General features: G+C 40.0%; 1 protein-coding gene across 1 annotated transcript in view; it reads left to right on the top strand.

Annotated features, from left to right (window-relative positions):
* The window catches only part of LOC129375360 (gamma-aminobutyric acid receptor subunit gamma-3), a 31,718-nt gene extending 14,268 nt beyond the window's left edge, over positions 1 to 17,450 (top strand). The window contains 6 exon segments of the mRNA XM_055054394.1: positions 3,741 to 3,961; positions 7,129 to 7,211; positions 11,818 to 11,955; positions 13,091 to 13,243; positions 15,712 to 15,911; positions 17,169 to 17,450. Coding sequence (XP_054910369.1) covers positions 3,741 to 3,961; positions 7,129 to 7,211; positions 11,818 to 11,955; positions 13,091 to 13,243; positions 15,712 to 15,911; positions 17,169 to 17,450 — 1,077 coding nt within the window.
* The last annotated feature ends 561 nt before the right edge of the window (positions 17,451 to 18,011 follow it).

Below are 18,011 nucleotides of genomic sequence, written 5' to 3'. Positions count from 1 at the left end.
TTTTAATCCATCTTCTGCTCGTTTTAAGCAACGGATGAAACTGTTGCAGAAAAATTCGTCTTGCATCAAAGTCGACATTAAGCCATGAGCAGCAGATTTTCTCTCATGATTGATACTCCCATCTGGCCACATGATTCCAGCTGCAACGGCAGACATATGTCCCCATTAGCTTAAATCTTCTAACTGTGACTCCACTTAGCAGCCAGGCTGACAGGAGGAAATGATAGATTTACATACTTTACCTTAGCTACGTGATTTTTATAAGCTCAGTCAGTAGAGAATCAACAGAAAATTAAGGCAGCGAAAGAGGAAGCAACAGATTGAGTTTTAACGTTCTGTCTCTATAGGGCGCTATGTAAACACCCAAATTTTTCATATCAATACAAAAGTCTGACTTGTTGTTTTTGTTAAGCTTTAGAAGATAAAAAATTGTGATCATCAATAGAGAGCATTGTTGCAATGCGGGCGGCCATTTTAACTTGATTTGATTTGATTTGATTTGAGTGATTGATTGATCGATCTTGATGTTGCTACATGCTAGAAGTCGATGTGGTAAAGCTTCGTTCATGTCAGCTGTTTGAGAAATAAATGTAAGCACAGCGCAATCAGACTGAAAATGCATTCAATCCTAGAAACATATATCATGTTTTTATGTATATATGATTATAATTTAATTTATTTAGGGGGAGAAAAATCCATCCAAGCCAATCCGACCCCGTGTTAAAATGTAAAGACCTCGTAAACCTATAGCTACTTTTGCCGCCCTTAGGAACAGCAGCTGTCATCAATCGCTTTCAATAACATTCAATGAGTCTTTTATATTGTATTTGGTTCACTTATGTACACAATTGATTCTTTCCAGCCTCTTTAAAGAATTTTTTTTTATCCAAACAGCTCCAGATTATGCTCTTGCTGTAAAACATCTTGATGGTCTTGGGAGTCATCAGGATGTTTTATAGCAAACGTGAGACAAGATGTTGAGTCCTGTTTGATTACTAGCGGGGGGTTTCTTACTATTCTTCCATTGATGCCATTTTTTGCTCAATCTCTCTTTCCTATTATTGAATCATAAAGTCTGACTTTGAGCTAAGTGAGGCCTGCTGTGCTTTAGATGATGTTTCTTTTTTTGTTTTTGTGGCCCCCTGGTTGAGTCGTTGATGTGCTCTAGAAGTATTTCTGGTAGATCAGTCACTCATGGGAGGCTCTCCGCTGCTCCATGTTTTCTCCAGTTGCAGATAACGGCTCTCGCTGTGGAGCCTCAAAGCTTTAGAAGTGGTTTTGTAATCTGTTTAAGACCAGCAGATGTCAATGACTTCACTGCCCAGGTCCTCTTGAATTTCTTTGAATAATTTTGAGAGACTTTAGCCTACTTCGTGTTGTCCCACAGGTCCTATTTAAATGATTTTCTGACTTCAGAGGTGTGAAAGTAATTAGGGCTGATGCTTTACTGGTGGAATTTAATCACCAGTAAAACTTGATTAATCAGATTTATTACATAATTTGTTACAGAGGGTGTTTCACATATTGGGTCAAATTGGTTTTAGTAGCTATTTCCCCCTCGGTAAATGATCATTTAAAATCTCTGGATATCTGACATTAACATTCGTTTGATCTGAGACTTTTAAGTGTGTTTAATGTTTAACAATAGCTTTGTTTTTTTTTTAAGACAGTCAAAAATAATTCATCTCTCTTATTTGGGTCAATTATCTCCTTTTTTTTTCTTTACTGTCGCGTTTGTTAGCATAAATCAGAGTCATTTTCTTTAAATCATGTGTCCTTTTATAATTCACAGCAGGATCTTTTGGTTTAGCAGAACCTCTACATCAGCAGACTTTTACAGAAACATTCCCCATCACAATTGAAAGTGAACAGTTGAAATTATTTACAGCAATGCCTCAGTGAAGGATCATAATGCTTCATTAGAATGAAAACACCTTCTAATGTGAAATTAATTAAGCACCTTTGCGAAAAAAAAAAAAGACGAAAAAAACAAAGGTCTTAGATGAGGTTTACTTGTCAGAGTCGATCCAGTCACCTCAAATTATTTTTAAATGAGTTTAGAGATAAAAAGCACAACCATGAAATTCTTACATTTTTTCCCTCCCTAAGTGCGAAACAATTAAAGGTCATGACCCGCGCGCTGGGCTCTGTGAATGTGGACTTTATTCTAATTGGTGAGCTGTTCCAGCCACAGTGCAGAATGAGCATAAGGTCAAAACATTTCAGGCGGCGGCAACTGAATTCAAATGCGTGGGTGGGAATGAGAGGGGAAGATATCATTATTTTAATTATGCTGCACATCCTTCTGCGAATTGTTGCCAGAAATGACCCAAGCGACTCGACCGTTGGGTGTTTTTCTGCCACGGCTAGCAGCTGCTCCAATTTGCTCCACTTAGCCCAGTAATATACCATGAACTATTGGACTTACATCCATGTTGTTGGATCCCAATGAAGTCAAATCGTGTTTAAAGTTATGAAAATACAGGTGAATGCACAAATGTATATTTACTAGGGATGCAACGATGCAGCAAGCTAAGAATATCTGCTCAGTGTAGAACGATCAAAGACATGTTTCCTCATCATTCTCATAGATTATATTCATAAGACAAGAAAAGGTAATTTCTTAAGTTTCTTTAAATGATCAAATGCCTCAAAAAGAGTGAAAAAAAAGTTGTGTTTTAAGCTGAAAGTTACGGGGAAGATGCAAATCTTTTGTGTCATTAGCAGCCGGCGGCTAGCGAGCTGTGGTATTCTGCTAGATAGAATACCACAGATACCAAAGATAGAAACAAGTTGTAAACATACAACTTGTTTCTATCTTTTTTTTTTTTAAATCTCTTCTTCACCTTGTTTTTGATTTAAGAAAAAATAAATAATTATCACCTTAAAGAAACCCTAATGAGAATGAAGCCTGGTGATTGCAGACACTCTTCTTGGGGATGGGGAAGTTGGTGGAAGTCGATATGATGATGGATGCAAGTCGTTCAGAATCGAACATATTCATATGTTGGCACAAAAAATGTGCATTCACGGGGTTGCTCCATCCAATCTGACCGAGTTTTAAAGGAAAAAAACAAACAGGCAACATTTTCTGTCTCCAGCTGAACAAAATCAGCGATGATTTACCTGAAGGGTCTTACAGTGAAATTGTATCTCCAGAAAACTTTTGACTCTGGGGTCTGGATACAAACGCCGTACTTCTCAAATTGTTTTCTAAGCCACTATTTTGTGTTGTTCTGTCAAATACAATCCCAGCAAAGCACATTGAAGTTTGTTGTTGTAGAGAAACAAAGTTCAAGAGTTATGAATACCTTTGCGAGTCTCTGGGTAGCATCAATCATCATCCATCTGATGCACTCTTCTTACAGTCTCCTGGGCTAACAGGCAAATCTAGCATGAATGATTAATTGTGGCGTGTCTCTCACATTTTACTTTCTTTGTTGTTCAGCCTTTTATCATTTCTGTCAGCAAAAAAGCAACAAACAAACAAACAGGGACTGAGGAGATCTCTGGACCTGGAGCGACTACACTTAGCATAGAAACAAATGAGTTGACAGAAAGAGCAACCAACAAGGAAAAAGACAAACACTTTGACCAGTCACAGCCGTGAATGAGAAATATTTCTCAAACACACAATATTGCAACATTGCGTTCTGTGTCGCTAAGACAACACATTTAAGAAGATTTTCAATGAAAGAATAGATTTTATGTGCTCCTTTCCTCTTCTTTTATTTTGACAGGAGTACCAAATTGACATCATCTTCGCCCAGACGTGGACAGACACCCGCCTCAGATACAACAGCACAATGAAAATACTGACCTTGAACAGCAACATGGTTGGACTCATTTGGCTGCCGGACACCATCTTTAGAAACTCCAAGACCGCAGACTCCCATTGGATCACGATGCCAAACCAGCTGCTCAGGATATGGAACGACGGAAAAATACTTTACACCTTAAGGTAACGACCCCGATCTGGCCGAAAGAAAACCAACAAATATTGCTGTGTGATACGGAAAGAAAATGATTGCTGAAATCAAACTCTTGAGTCTGAAACTGAACTTTAGTGCTCATAATGCTTTTCTGAACATTTAATAATTGATTGCGATTTTCGTGGAGACGGACGGACCAATTCGAACTGGTGAGTGACTCAAGCACCTTTGGCAGCAGGTAAAGCTTTGAGTGGCATTGGGGAAACCTTGATGCAGGTCTGTCTTGATGCTCCAGCCATCAAAAACAGACTTGACGTCCCGTCTGTCGTCAAATCGTCAGACGGGACTTAAAGCATCTGAGCTTTAATGGATCTCAGTCTCGGCGTTTGACGAGGAGATATTCTGCTGTTGACTTGGCTGCTTACCTCGTAGTTGTCCTCAAGGTAAACCTCCTGCTGTCAGGATGAGGAAGACTTCTACGAGGAATGTTTGCTCCTGGTTGTTTGCGTCTCTGTCGAAAACTTTGGCACGGCTAACTCTGGACAAGACATGAGGGGGAGAGAGAGGTTTCTACTCCAGGCATGAATTTGTGTTCACTGCCCACCTGCTTGATAGTTTGTGCTTGACCTGGATTTTGTGTTTTCCAACATATCCGTATCTTGAGATGGAAGCTCGTTATAATGATCTGACTGGTGTTATTAAGAAAATGTTTATTTTAATAAATGTTCACACTAAATGTTTCTGAGCAGAATTCAATGTGATGTTCAATAAATTCGTCTGATCAGAAATTTTGTCCATGCAACTTGAAAGACAAATTTAAACAATCCTAAGGTAAAATAAGTAGTTATTGGATATTTTTAGTTATTTTTAATTGCATGCGGTTCTTTAAATGTCCTGTGAGTAAATAAATTTGTCCATTTGTCCATGTCAACTGGAACTTTCAATATCCAGACAGTTATTCTCGCAATTTACAGTCTCTTAAAAGAGTGACCATCAAATTAATTTCACTTCCCGCAACAGCGGGAGGGATTTTCCTGTACTAACCCGAGCGCAAAGGCTCTCCTTTCAGAAACCGTTGGAATTTTCCAGACAGCGCATCGTGTGGCGGAATGACGGTACTGCAAATTCGTCTGCGTAGTCGACGCTCCTTCCGGTCAGTTTTGCAGTTTTCTGGAAGTTTGCTCCAGATCTGTGGTGCATAGAAGCTGAATGCTGCTTCTCCATGTTTGTCTCTGGTTCTGTGGATGAAGAACCAGAACCAGGAGACCTGAGAGGTCCGGAACGTTGATCCAACACCAGCAGATAATTTATTGTCATTTACGTATTTTGATTCTAACTGAATCCATCCTCAGCCTGATTGATCTGAGAACACATTTAACACATTTATTCTTTGAAAGGGAGGATTTTGCTAACATAATAGGATCCTTCTCTAATGTTTTTATGTCCAATGTTTTGGAGATAAAGTCCTCTAGGCCAGAGTGAGACGATTTGGGCATGTTCAGAGGACAGACTGTGTTTACATCAGTAGAAGGATGCTGAGGTTGGAGCCACACGGCAGAAGGTCAAGAGGAGATTTACGGATGTAGTGAAAGACAAGATAAAGGTAGATGGTGTGAGAGTAAAGGATGCAGAGGATGGGACAAAATAGAGACGGATGATTCGCTGTGGCGTAGAAACAAAAGTAGAAGAAGAAACATATTTTATACAGCTCCTACCTCCTCTCCTCACTCCAATGTGTCCTTCCATTAACTTTACATTTGCTGCTTTTATCCTGCATCCTTTCTAACAAAGTGGAGAAAGCCACATCAGGGAAACACACCTCATACTTGAGAATCTACTTACTTCCTTTCATGCTGTCTTGGCTGATTCTGGTTCTGTTTGATGTGAAAGAGGAGGCAGGCTGCTATCATGATCATAAGGAGGTCCAGACGATCCGGACTGAGTGCAGCCACACATTATTTCGGGAAATCTGATCTTCTGATCAAATTGGTCACATTTTCATGACATTATCAGTTCATCTCTGTTAATATTTCTCATCCAAAAAAAGGTTTTAGGAGAAAAAAAAGTTTTCTAACAGTGTATTTAAATATTACAAACTTGGATTTCTGTAAATTGAATAATAACCACTGATATTATTCAAGGGTAAGTAGTAAATGTGTATTGAACATTACGTCTTCATTGTGTAAATTTCTCCGTCTCTTTTCTGTCCTGATGGAGTCTCTCCTCCTGCTCACCACTCATTGATCCTCAGCAAACCGATCCAGTTGTGAGAACCAGTCGTGCATTTTGACGCTCATGTTGCTCCGTAGCTCAGAAAGTCGACCTGATTGAGTAAAACCAAAGTGACGTTTGAACTCAGCTCATCAAAATGACCCTAAAACAGTTGACAGAAAATTTTTTGGCTGCCGACCAGTGTAATCGAAGGTCAGTAGCGTGCTAGCTTTATGTTACTTTATGCCACAAACTGTGTTTTTAGACAATAATGTCTGATATTTTCTGTCTGTTTTAGAAGTAAATCGTGCCAATGACTGTTTGCACTTCATTGCCACCACGCATTCTCAGTTTTTATCATTTTGTCATAAATTGTTTTCCATAATTGTTATTGTCCAGTGTTTTATTTTGTTATTTGTTTGTAACCCATAATTAAGGGAATATGAATGACAGAGAAAAATGTCTTTCAATCAAGGTTATTTGATTGGCGTTACAAAGTTTTTTCCGTAGAAATTGCAAAATAGATAAATATGGACTTAAATGGCCACCAAGGGACCCATTTTTTTTCTTTTGCTGAATCTTTTTTGCCTTTTTTGTTTTTTGGGGGAAATTTTTCACTTTCAAAAGACATTTGACACTTCAAAACATATACCACAAGCTACTGTGCATCGCTTGTCTTTTCTGTCTTTTGTTTTCTTGTGCTCGCTGTATAAAAAGTGAGCAGGGCTCCTGACGGACCTCTGCATGTTTCCTGCTGCACTACACTCAGGCTGCTGGACTCAGAGTTGTGGGAAAAGCGAAAACACTTCACCAAACGTCGGCCGGAGGAGACGGGTGAACTCTCTGCAGCACGAAAATGTCACAAAAATAACTGGAGAGCATCGAAAGTGACAGTCAACTGTGTGCCGACATTATTTATGCTGTTATTAAGAAAAGTTTCTAATGAACTGAGGTTCAGTTTTCCCTATTGTTTTTTTTTTTTCAGGTTAACTATAAATGCTGAGTGCCAGCTGCAGCTACACAACTTTCCAATGGATGAACACTCGTGTCCGCTCATCTTCTCCAGCTGTGAGTAAACCTCGTTAGGTGACGCTTCGATAAATCCTCGCGGTCTTAATGTTTACTTACAGCTGCAAGGACTTTAAAACCAATCTGTGTGTTATACTTCAGCTCATTCCCTCATCAAAAACACGCCAGGAGTGTTGCCTTCATTATTTTGTGCATGTTTGAGAAATCTACCCTGGCAATCATTCAGCTGTACAAAACGCCTGGTGGGACCTAGTGCCGCTTTCAAGACGAAACTCGCCCTCGGAGCTGCCGTTTCCCATCTATTGAGCTTTTGCCTCACAGAGCAGCCCGCACTCAGCTCCTTCAGACTAGCCAGCAGCAATTAGCAAAGACCTGCTTTAACTGAGCATCTGCTGAGCTCATTACAGGGGTTACTTCTCGGAGAAATGCTGTCAATAAACGTTATTAAAGGTTTAACAGAGGAGTCATATCGTTATGACTTCCACAAGGTGGAGTTTCAGAAAGAGCAGGAGGTTTTAAAGAGACAGAGCCCCAATTTCAAGCCATTAAATTGCATAGTCAATTTTCTTTTAAGTCGTATTCGATATATACAGTATATAGCATTTTTATAGCCACTGAAATCAACAGTGGCTATTTTTCCTATAAATTGGCACTGTGTGCCTGGAAAAGACATAACACCGCCCCTTTAAATCTTCCAGAGAACAGATGCCTTCACTCACCTGGCAGAATAAGATGGATCACTGTGCTGCCAGCCACTGTGGAGATTCACGCACCGCGCCCAGCGACTACTGTTCATTTGTCAAAAGCAGCACAGGAGGTGCTTTATCTGCAAGCCGAAACTGGAAGACTTTATGAATGCTCGGATAACATATATAGCATTTGCTTATCTATAACCTTAAAGTGAATATGTATTGAACTAAACACAAAGTGGATTTAGATTCAGAATAACTGAAGTATATTAGTACCTGCTGCAATGTGCATTTATACTCTGTGCAAAGCTACAGAGTATAAATGCCATTTCTCTGGCAGCACGTTTTGAGTTGTTAATTTTAAAATCTATTATTTTTTGGGAGGTAGAACAATAATACAACAAGCAACTTTAACGGTTTTTAAAAGCGGGATTGAATTGGAGGTTCGATTGATTTTATTCTGTGTTTGCATCATTTTGGCCAGATGTGGATACATATGCATAATTTACTTTTTTTCACTCCTATAATCAGAATTGGTAGAGTTCATCTCATTTGGCTGCTTCCCTGAGTTTGTAATGAATAAAGCAGGATTACATTAAAATTCTGGAATTGCCTTTTCAACTCCTTTTTCAAAATTTATGGGTCATGATGAAAAGCCAAATATGTGGCAGGAAACCAACCAATTTAAAATGAACCATTTTGGACACAAAGGCCGGTTAAATATCAGCCAGGATTATGCCTTGATGGCTGCAAAAAGTAGTTCAGCTGCAGCTCAGTAAGAAACAATCATTCAAATATTGGATTATGTCAAGCCCATATGTTGAATTTTGACCCACTTCAGACAATCTACAATGTATTCAGTTATTTGCTGAATTCTTGTTTTTAGAATTAATTGAAGTCCTGTCACCCAGAAAAAAACAATTCAATAAATCATTACAACCCAGAGAGAAGGGTAAAATAAATAATATTCATGCTCTATGGGGAGTTCATGTAAACTCCTATCTGTGGGTTTTGTTTATACTTTTATTAAAACACATCAGACAAGAAGCTGAACCATGAAAGGAAGAAGTGATCAGCGTCTGTGGAAGTAAGCAAGGATGCTAATGGTGGAGAATAGCGCACACTTTTAAAGTTTGTTGTTGACCGGAGCAGAATATCAACAACTTAATCCCCATGATAGCCTGTCAAGGTTGTTGTTTTTCTTCCCACTATCAGGAGGCAGAATAGTGACATTTTTGTTGAGTACTGCATTCATCCCACCTTTACGTTCGGTCGCATTTGAATCGGATACTTGGCAGATATGCAAGTGGCCCGGGTCGCATTAGAAAAGAATCCGACCTGTGCTGTTCAGACAGTCATTAAAAGATCAGCTACAGGTCACATTACAGCAAAAACAATCTGAATTGGCTCACTTCAGGCTGCAGTGTGAACACAGCCTCAGTAATCTTTGCGTTAGAAAGTTGGATTTGATTCCAGCATCAGTTGCTGCTACCAGTCTGAATATCATTATTATCATCATCCTCATGAATGAACATGTGCATATTTGTTAGACTCAGAAATCATTTCTAAAAAACAAACAGCAAGAACTGCCCACAATGTCCCATGTGGACATTTCCGGGTTTTGTTTTTCACCATCTTGTTTTTTTTGCTTTCAGTCTGAACTTGCTAGGACAGAGAGACTTGGAATTTAATTTTTTTGCATCTTTTTCTCTTTTGTCTGAAGATTAAATTTTTTTCTTATAAGAATAAAAACAGTAATTAAAACAAATTCTCTTCAGTATTTATTTATTTTTTTATATCACCTACTATGTGGACAATCAAATATCCACTTTTAAATGTGTCTTAAAAACACAGACTTCGATGCGGTGTCCTTAGATTGTCAGTCATTGTCCGTCCACCGCCGGCGCCTTCTGTGACACGATTGGTCACTTCCTGTGTTTGGCTGCTCAGCTCATGAAAGGCTCTCCCGTCCATCTGACGGCGATCTCAGCGCTGCTTTGAAGAAAGGAGCGCGAGGCCGAAAGTGAGGCGTGACGTGTGGATAATGTGTCATCTTGTGGCTTCGGAGAGCCATTCGGTGTGATTGCGCCCCATGCAGCCTATCAGAGCTTACAACCTGCCTGCTGGACGGCCTCGTCTGTGGAAACATCCCGCTGAGATCCATTAGACGCATTTCCTCACCCGAGGATCAGTCCGCATGTTTCCATGGCGATGTCGCTCTACTCATTTGGAAAAAGTTTCATTTATTTACGGAGCCGCCGTACCTGTTGGGCTCTGGAACAGTCAGATACTTCATGCTAATGTCTGGAGACAAAAGAGATGAAGATGCGTTTAAAAATCGCATCTAAGGCAAAGGCAACTCGACATCCAGGTTTTATGAATTGATGCCTAATCTCAACTAATTCTTTACTATTGAAAATAAATGGTTTACAGATGTATCAGTTGTGTATTTTTGACAGATTTTTAAAGGGATAAAACTCTTGAATTGAGCCTGAAATGGGAGTTTTGACTGTCAAAGCTGGTAGATGTCAGTGACTTTGTTTCCCATCTGTTCTTGAGTTTCTTTAGATTGGTGAAAGATTTCAGGTCTTTTTGTTTACTTGATGTTGTCAGGTTGTGGTTCTTTGAAATGTCACTATTGTCCCAATTTCCTCCAATTTGATCTTTTTATTTGATTTATTTTTTTAATATGAGATCATTGTTGATTCTGTGTAACCTCACTGTAATAGTGCGTTCACACCAAACGCGCCCGACGCTTCAGGCTCGACAGGTGTGAACTTTAAGTGCAGAAGCTTCACCTCTTTTTCCCGCAGCCGGTGTTTTGCGCGTCTGGTTTGCGTTCCAAGTCTATGCGAAGGCGCATCAGCTCGAGCCGTTGTTTTCCGCTCGACGCTTCAAACGCTCCAAACAGTTCAAATCTCGAGGCACCTAAATGTAGACTGAACATAAACCAGACGCTCAGAATGCGTTTGGTGTGAACGCACCACGAGCCATGGTCTCAGCAAAAGGATGCAACTGAACTCTGTGACAAATGAACTGGATCCAGTATAATAGATGGCAGGTTAAAGCTGATTAAGAATGAATCTGGGTGTTCAAAGAGTTCATTTGTGCACATTTTATCAAACCGGTGATTTTATTTTCTTCTTTTAGGTTTCTCCCATCTTTTTTGTTGTAGTTTTTGTTCAGTTTCAGATAAATCCAGCATTACTGGAGGAAAAGACTTTGAAATAATATATGCAGGTGAACATTTCATTTTTCTTGATAGCCTGTAATTTTGAACAGCTGTGTGTATACCTTTTTAGTGCCGGTGGAGAGCGGAGTGTGTGTTTTAGGGACTGTGATCGTCTAGTCAACTCTCTGATTCCACAGAGGTTCAATCAAACAAGACGTGACGTTTGGTCCTGATGATTATGCCGTCTGAATTTTTTTCACCTATAAATCAGGAGTATTCTCATGAACTGATCATTATCATCTGCTGAATATCCAAACCAATCATGCAGTGAGTGTAGCGACGAGGTTATGTTTGATTTAATGAAATAGGTCGCGTTAAATGGGGATTAGTTGATGAATTGCGATGGATTGGAGGAACAATTTCCCAACAATTCACAGTTTATTTGAAATTGATTATGTTAAATCACTATCAAGCAGGATTATAATTCAGTCAGTGTTTCTGCTGGAGATGATAACATCTCCAGTTGGAGTTTGGCAAAGAAACCCCAAACATTAACCTGCAATGACTGATAATGAAAACCCTCCAAAGGCTCAAACTTCACACGGTTCACGTCGTGTGAAGTTTGAGCCCCACAGTGAGACCGACTGGACTTTTCATTAAGCCGGCCTCCAACTCAAGACAAATGTAGCTCTGGGTGACCCCAGTTCTGTGCGTGTGTGTGTGTGTTTGTGGGGAATCAATCATTAGGATGTGTGGCAAACACACACGCTCTGTGTATTTCTAGACGGATACTCGCAAGACGAGATGATCTACAAGTGGAGGAAGAACTCGGTGGAGGCGGCCGACCAGAAGTCCTGGCGTCTGTACCAGTTCGACTTCATGGGCCTCAGAAACACAACGGACGTCATAAAGACGACGGCGGGTAAAGTCTGGCGCTTACGACCCGGAGACGTTTTGCCGATCAGTGTGGACATGTGTGAGACGGTTCCATCTGAACAACAAAACGTCAAGATTTATGAGGAGAACCATAAATGGGTTCATGTAAGCCAAAAATATGAAGGAGATGAGATTAGCATAAATGAGTCACTTTCAGAACTACATGTCAAATAAAGTAAAAAGAGCTTCATTTCATATTTTTTGCACAATATTCACATTTGTTACAAAAAAAAAAGAATTGGTGTCTAAGGTTGCTGGACTATAAAACCTTTAAGTTGCAGCTGAATTTCTCTTCTGGGTTTTGAAGAGACGAGAATGAAACAAGTTTATTCTGAGCTTTACATTTAATCCAACACTGCAGATAATTCACTGTTTTCTTAGTAGAAAAACACTAATGTGTAAATACTTTAAAGTAAATTAAACTAAATCTAACTAAATTAGAAAGCAGAATTTACATCAAGTTTATTTCTGTCTGACCCTGAATGACAGGAATCAGGATGAGCTTTTAGTTACTGTTTGACTTTCCATTGTACAGTATTGTTTATGTTGTTGGCAAAAAGACAAGGTAGAAAAATTATGTAGATAAGACTTGAGAAGAAATAACAGACAATGCAAATAAGACTTTAGTAAAGACACAGTGATGAGTTTTTTAAGCATGCTAAGATAGAATCATCTATTACTAGACATATGTGTTCAGACTCTGCAATTTCCTCTCATCCTTTTTTCACACAAATCTTAAAACAAATCTTTCCCTCTGAATCCATTTCTTAACAGTTTAGAGGTTTAAAGGACGGTTCTGTAAAACTCTGAACCAAAACCTTCTCACCACACATTTACTGTCATACATCTGTCCCACTTTTTTTAGTGTATGTTTTGGTTTCCGTGCAGAAAAAAAAAATCTGAAAAAGTTGCGCATATGGAGGCACCAATCTGCTCTGTGGCGGTTTGCTGTTTTTGCAGCAGCAGCAGCAGCAGGTTCATATAAATGGTTTAGATTGACACAAACAGATTTGGTTTTCCAGGTGCGACTCACATTCTCAACTCTGCTGCTCGACTTTCTGCTGTGTAATTTGCTCTTTTTTACAAGTATTTGGTAAGTGCTGTAACATTTGTAACCTCAGGTGACTACGTGGTGATGACGGTGTACTTTGACCTGAGCAGAAGGATGGGCTACTTCACCATCCAGACCTACATCCCCTGCATTCTCACCGTGGTTCTCTCCTGGGTTTCCTTCTGGATCAAAAAGGACGCCACTCCGGCCAGAACAGCTCTAGGTCATTTACATTTCAGAGCAAAATTGCAAAGTTTCTACGTTTTGTTGATTTACATTTTACTCATCATCTGATATCACTTTTTCTTTGCCAATTAATTAGTTTTTTCCATGTTCACCAGCGCTGCTGCCGTCTTTTTTATTTTTGTGCATGTCCTTTCTGTTGTTGTGCAGACCACTGGCATTTATAAAGGTAAATGATTTGACTTTTTCTCACCATTGACTTTATTAGCATATAATTAATTCCTACGCTCATCTACAACTGCACTGAGAAAGAGAACAGAGCTCCAACTTTTAATATAATTATGTTCATTTCTGACAGAAAATCAAAGTAACTTTGTCAAAGTTACTTTATCTGCCTTTGTTCAACATAACAGCCTAACCAACATAATAAATGTACAGTTTAATTTGATTACTTGTGACAGTTAACATTATTTTTTTAAGTTGGATCGTCCGTTTGCTTTTTTCAGTGCGTTTCCAACAGATGAGTGAGCGTGTGATCGTGTTTATTTATCCACTGCAATACAAGAGATCTGTCCTGCCACCATCTGCAAAAACGCTTTGAAGGATTTGAATTAATACGAGCTCCAACGACATTTAGGTCCCGTTTGGGTCATTAAAGTATTTTTGAATTTGAATTGAATTTGATCTCTGTCATTTGCGCCATACCAGCGTCTGTGTTGTGTCACTATCACACTGGAAAAACTGGGGAAAACCGAAGGGGGAACCTGGGTGACATCCTGGGATGTAAGAGACAAATCAGCATCCAGGTGCTGCTAATTGAATGCACTCAATTAAATAATCATCAGCAAGTGTGACCGTCTCCATACCAGCAGGAGTTTCTGCAGCGCACAGGTGTGTGCTGACAAAATGCCAGCAGGAAAAACATTAGCAAAACGGCTTGGAGATGAAATTGTTGCTGCCCATCAATCCTGGAAGGGTCAGAAGACATTCTCCAATCTATTTGATGACTATCGTTGGACGCTGAGGAAATATTTAAGTGGAAAACATTTAAGATAGCCGGCTGGCAATCTTTTTGGTAAATTCCCCGCAGATCAGACTGCGTACGTCTGGAGGTTGTAGATGGAAGAGCTCCATCTCTGACGTTATAGGACTTAGTTTGCATGATAAACATTTCGGTTCCTGACGTCTACATCAGATAAAGACTGAAATATCACGGCTTGCTTAGAAGAGTTTCCAGGAGAAAATCTCAATTGTGGCATCACAGCTCAGGTGTGAGAAGTTGCATCTTATGGCGTTTTCACACCTGATATTCTAGTCAATTCATTTCAGTTGGGGACCAAAGTTTCAACATTTGCTACATTTCCGTCTGCTGCGTTTCGTTTTCACACTGCGCTGTGTGAAATGACCTAAAGAAATTGAGAAACCTGTTCCATCTCCTCGCCTGTGGTGGCGCTGCAACAAGGACGCCTGATTGTAACGACACAGAAACCTCTGAAGAAGACACGAGTTCAACTTCCTTCTACACAAATTATAGCCTTAAAGTGAGCGGGCTCAGGTTTTAATGTTTATTTAATGTTTACTCTTAGCATTTGTTTTGGTTACATCTACCCAGAATGCCCTGCGCTGCAGTCCGCTTCCTGCTTCTGGAGCGGTCTCCGGTGCGCTCAGTGCCTGAATAACTAAAAAATAGAAGCGTTGTCCTGACCCAGTCAAAGTCCAGACCTCTAACTGCTGATTGAAACATTGAAGCCGTTTAAACTGAAGCGCTGCTGTAAATTAGAGAGAAGGAAAATTCCTTCACAATTTGTTTCGATTCTCTGCGCCACAGAAATAAGAAAAATTCAAACTAATCACAATGTTGGCCACCAATATCTCGCATTTGAGACTGACTCAAGGTTTAAGTTGTGGCTGCTGATATTGAGTCTGAATCCAGCTGAACTGTTGAATCGATGTCATATTTAGTTTTTATCACAACTCTTCTGACAGTCTTGATTGTAGGTGAAAAAAAAATATAATCTCTTTAAAGGATGTTCACCAACGATGCAGGAGAAGTTAATGAATGCATAAAATGACCAAAGCCAACAAACTTCATTTCCTCAACATGGATGCTCCGCAGGTGTTTACCTGCTGCTATGGCAACACCTTCAGATGTTTGCCAGAGGAGGATGAGGGCAATCACCACGGCAGCCCAGGGATGAAGGAAAAGTGTGAGATGCCAGCTGGTTACCATGGGAACGTCAATGAAACCTGACCGGCGTTAAAACTCATGAAGGGAAAAAACTGGAGTATAAGAAACCGAAAGATGTGCTCATTAAGTGCGTCGATACGAACTCATCGAGTTTTATTAAGTTTTCAGCTCGTTAATCAGAACCGAAACTCAGATCCACCTGAAACAGTGTACATTTAAAAAGTACTCGACTCTTTGGACTGTGATTTTGTTAAATTAAAAAAAAAACGTTATCTTTGCTCCAACTGAATGCATTTTTCCCCCCCTTTTTGCTGTTGCAGGGATCACCACAGTCCTCACCATGACCACTCTGAGCAGCGTGGCCAGGACGTCGTTGCCCAGAGTGTCTTACGTCACCGCCATGGACCTTTTCGTCACCGTTTGCTTCCTGTTTGTCTTTGCTGCCTTGATGGAGTACGCAACGTTAAATTACTACTCATACAGCATTCAGAGGCCGAGCTACATGGAGCCTAAAAGGCTGGTGCGTTTGGCCTGAGTGAGATTCTTCATGTGTGTCAGTCGAGTTTTTATTCTACGGTTTCCAACTAGGACTGAAGCCACGTAATTTGACTCAGTGGGATTTTATATATAATATGGAAGAACTACAGCATACCTCAAGGCCCAAATGTTAGCAAAGCCACCTAGCCGCAACATAAATTTATTTATTTAATTCTATCAAAGATCTATAGTGTCTATAAAAAGTAGTGACCCCCTGGGATGTGCTGCCATTGCATTGCTTTGAAAATCAATCAACAAAATTTGGCTTTTATCTAAAACCCCCTTTAATACAGAAGCTAAAAAGAAAAATATGCTTTCCTCATTCTTTTTTCCATTGGTTTAGTTGGTTTTCTGGAGATTGGTGTGGGTGCAGAGTTTGATTCAATCCTTCAAATTCGCTCTGTTTGACCTGTTGAGTTGACCTCAACAAAACCGTCGGGGAAAGGCGTAAAACTGTCAAAGTCAAAACGGATTTCAACAAAATATGATGAATTCACCGACTGGATAAATTGATGTAGAAAGTAAAGTGATATCTAAAGTTGAAACAGAAACATCCAACATTCGTTTCTGTATCAACGGCAAGTCTTGGGTTTATAATTTAATGTAACAAGTAATCATTTGTCACGTCATTAAGCTCAATTCATTTGGAGCAAATTTGTCTGGTTTAAACTCTATATTTCTGCAAAGATGAGAACATCTTACAACAAAGGAGAACACGGATCTATATTTCCAGTAGAACGTAAATTTCATTTAGACATTTACATTTTACCTCACAGACTTCTTCCACTCGTAACATCACACGACACAAGTTACTCCGTCATCCACCCAGACAGCCCCATTTCTACAACAAGGAACACTTAGGAGACACAAAGTCTACGCTGAACCACTTCATGCCATTAGTGCGTGGAGTGATTCATCATCTTGTGTGTCAGGATCCGGACTGGAAGGACTCATCCTTTGGGGATTCACTGCAGAATCCCCAAAGGACTCTGCAGTGAATGAATAAATGACGCTGGTAACAAAAATCAATTTCAAACTGAAGTTAACTGTAACTAAATATCCTCTGATTTCACATTTTCATCCCCTTTTCTGCACATTTAAAATATTTTTTAATTTCTTAACATAAAAATCTCACTAAAGCATACGCTGGTACAGCTGATACAGTCGTCGTTGAGTTTTTCCAACACGAGGAAACAAACTTAGCTTTGAAATATTCAATCTACAACATCTTGTGTTTCAGAACTTCTCTGTGCTGGATGTGAGACCTCCTCCGCACACCGTCATCGCTCTAAACAACGCCATGTACTGGCAGGAGTTCGAGGACGCCTGCGTCTATGAGTGTCTGGACGGGAAAGACTGCCAGAGCTTCTTCTGCTGCTTTGAAGAATGCAAAGGCGGCGCTTGGAGAAGAGGAAGAGTCCACATAGACCTACTGGAACTGGACGCGTACTCGCGTGTGTTTTTCCCCACGTCCTTCTTGCTCTTCAACATTGTGTACTGGGTCGGATATCTCTACCTTTAGTACAACGCACTCTGCAGAACTGGAATCAAAAGTCAGAAAGTCAGGCGCTTTTTGGAAGGAGCTGCCTGGGTAAGAGAGCAACATCTGGCCTGTTTCTGCTGTAGTGACTTTAGGCGTCTGAATCTAGCACAGCAGAGTTTCTAGTCAGAAAGGACGGTGAGGACAAGCGGGCAGCGAGCCACACACAGGGACTCCAGTCTGCTCAGGCAGGTAGACGGCTCTGTGTTGTAGGAATACTGTTCTCCAGCCACCGGTCGATTCGAACCGATGAAAATCCAAGGACACACAAACCGTTCCTAGTGCCTTCCTTTGGAGGGGTAGATACTATCCGTAACAATAATCAGGGAGTTATCATTTATAGAGTAGATGGGAAGAGCCTGGCTTTGACTGATTATCAATAAGTTTATGAAGTAGTCACATGGTACAATATACACAGTTATTATTGGAATATCTTCACCATTACTTTCAGCTATCTGATGGGACTAGCGATGAGGTGTTACCCGTATCAAGTTTTTAAATTTTTGTGGTCATATTTGGTTTTACAGTCATTTTAAAACCATT

Source organism: Poeciliopsis prolifica, unplaced genomic scaffold, assembly GCF_027474105.1.
Source record: "Poeciliopsis prolifica strain line A6 unplaced genomic scaffold, Auburn_PproV2 SCAFFOLD002, whole genome shotgun sequence".
Taxonomy (NCBI): domain Eukaryota; kingdom Metazoa; phylum Chordata; class Actinopteri; order Cyprinodontiformes; family Poeciliidae; genus Poeciliopsis; species Poeciliopsis prolifica.
Note: the sequence above shows the minus strand (reverse complement) of the source record. Positions and strands in the feature narration are given on the sequence as shown.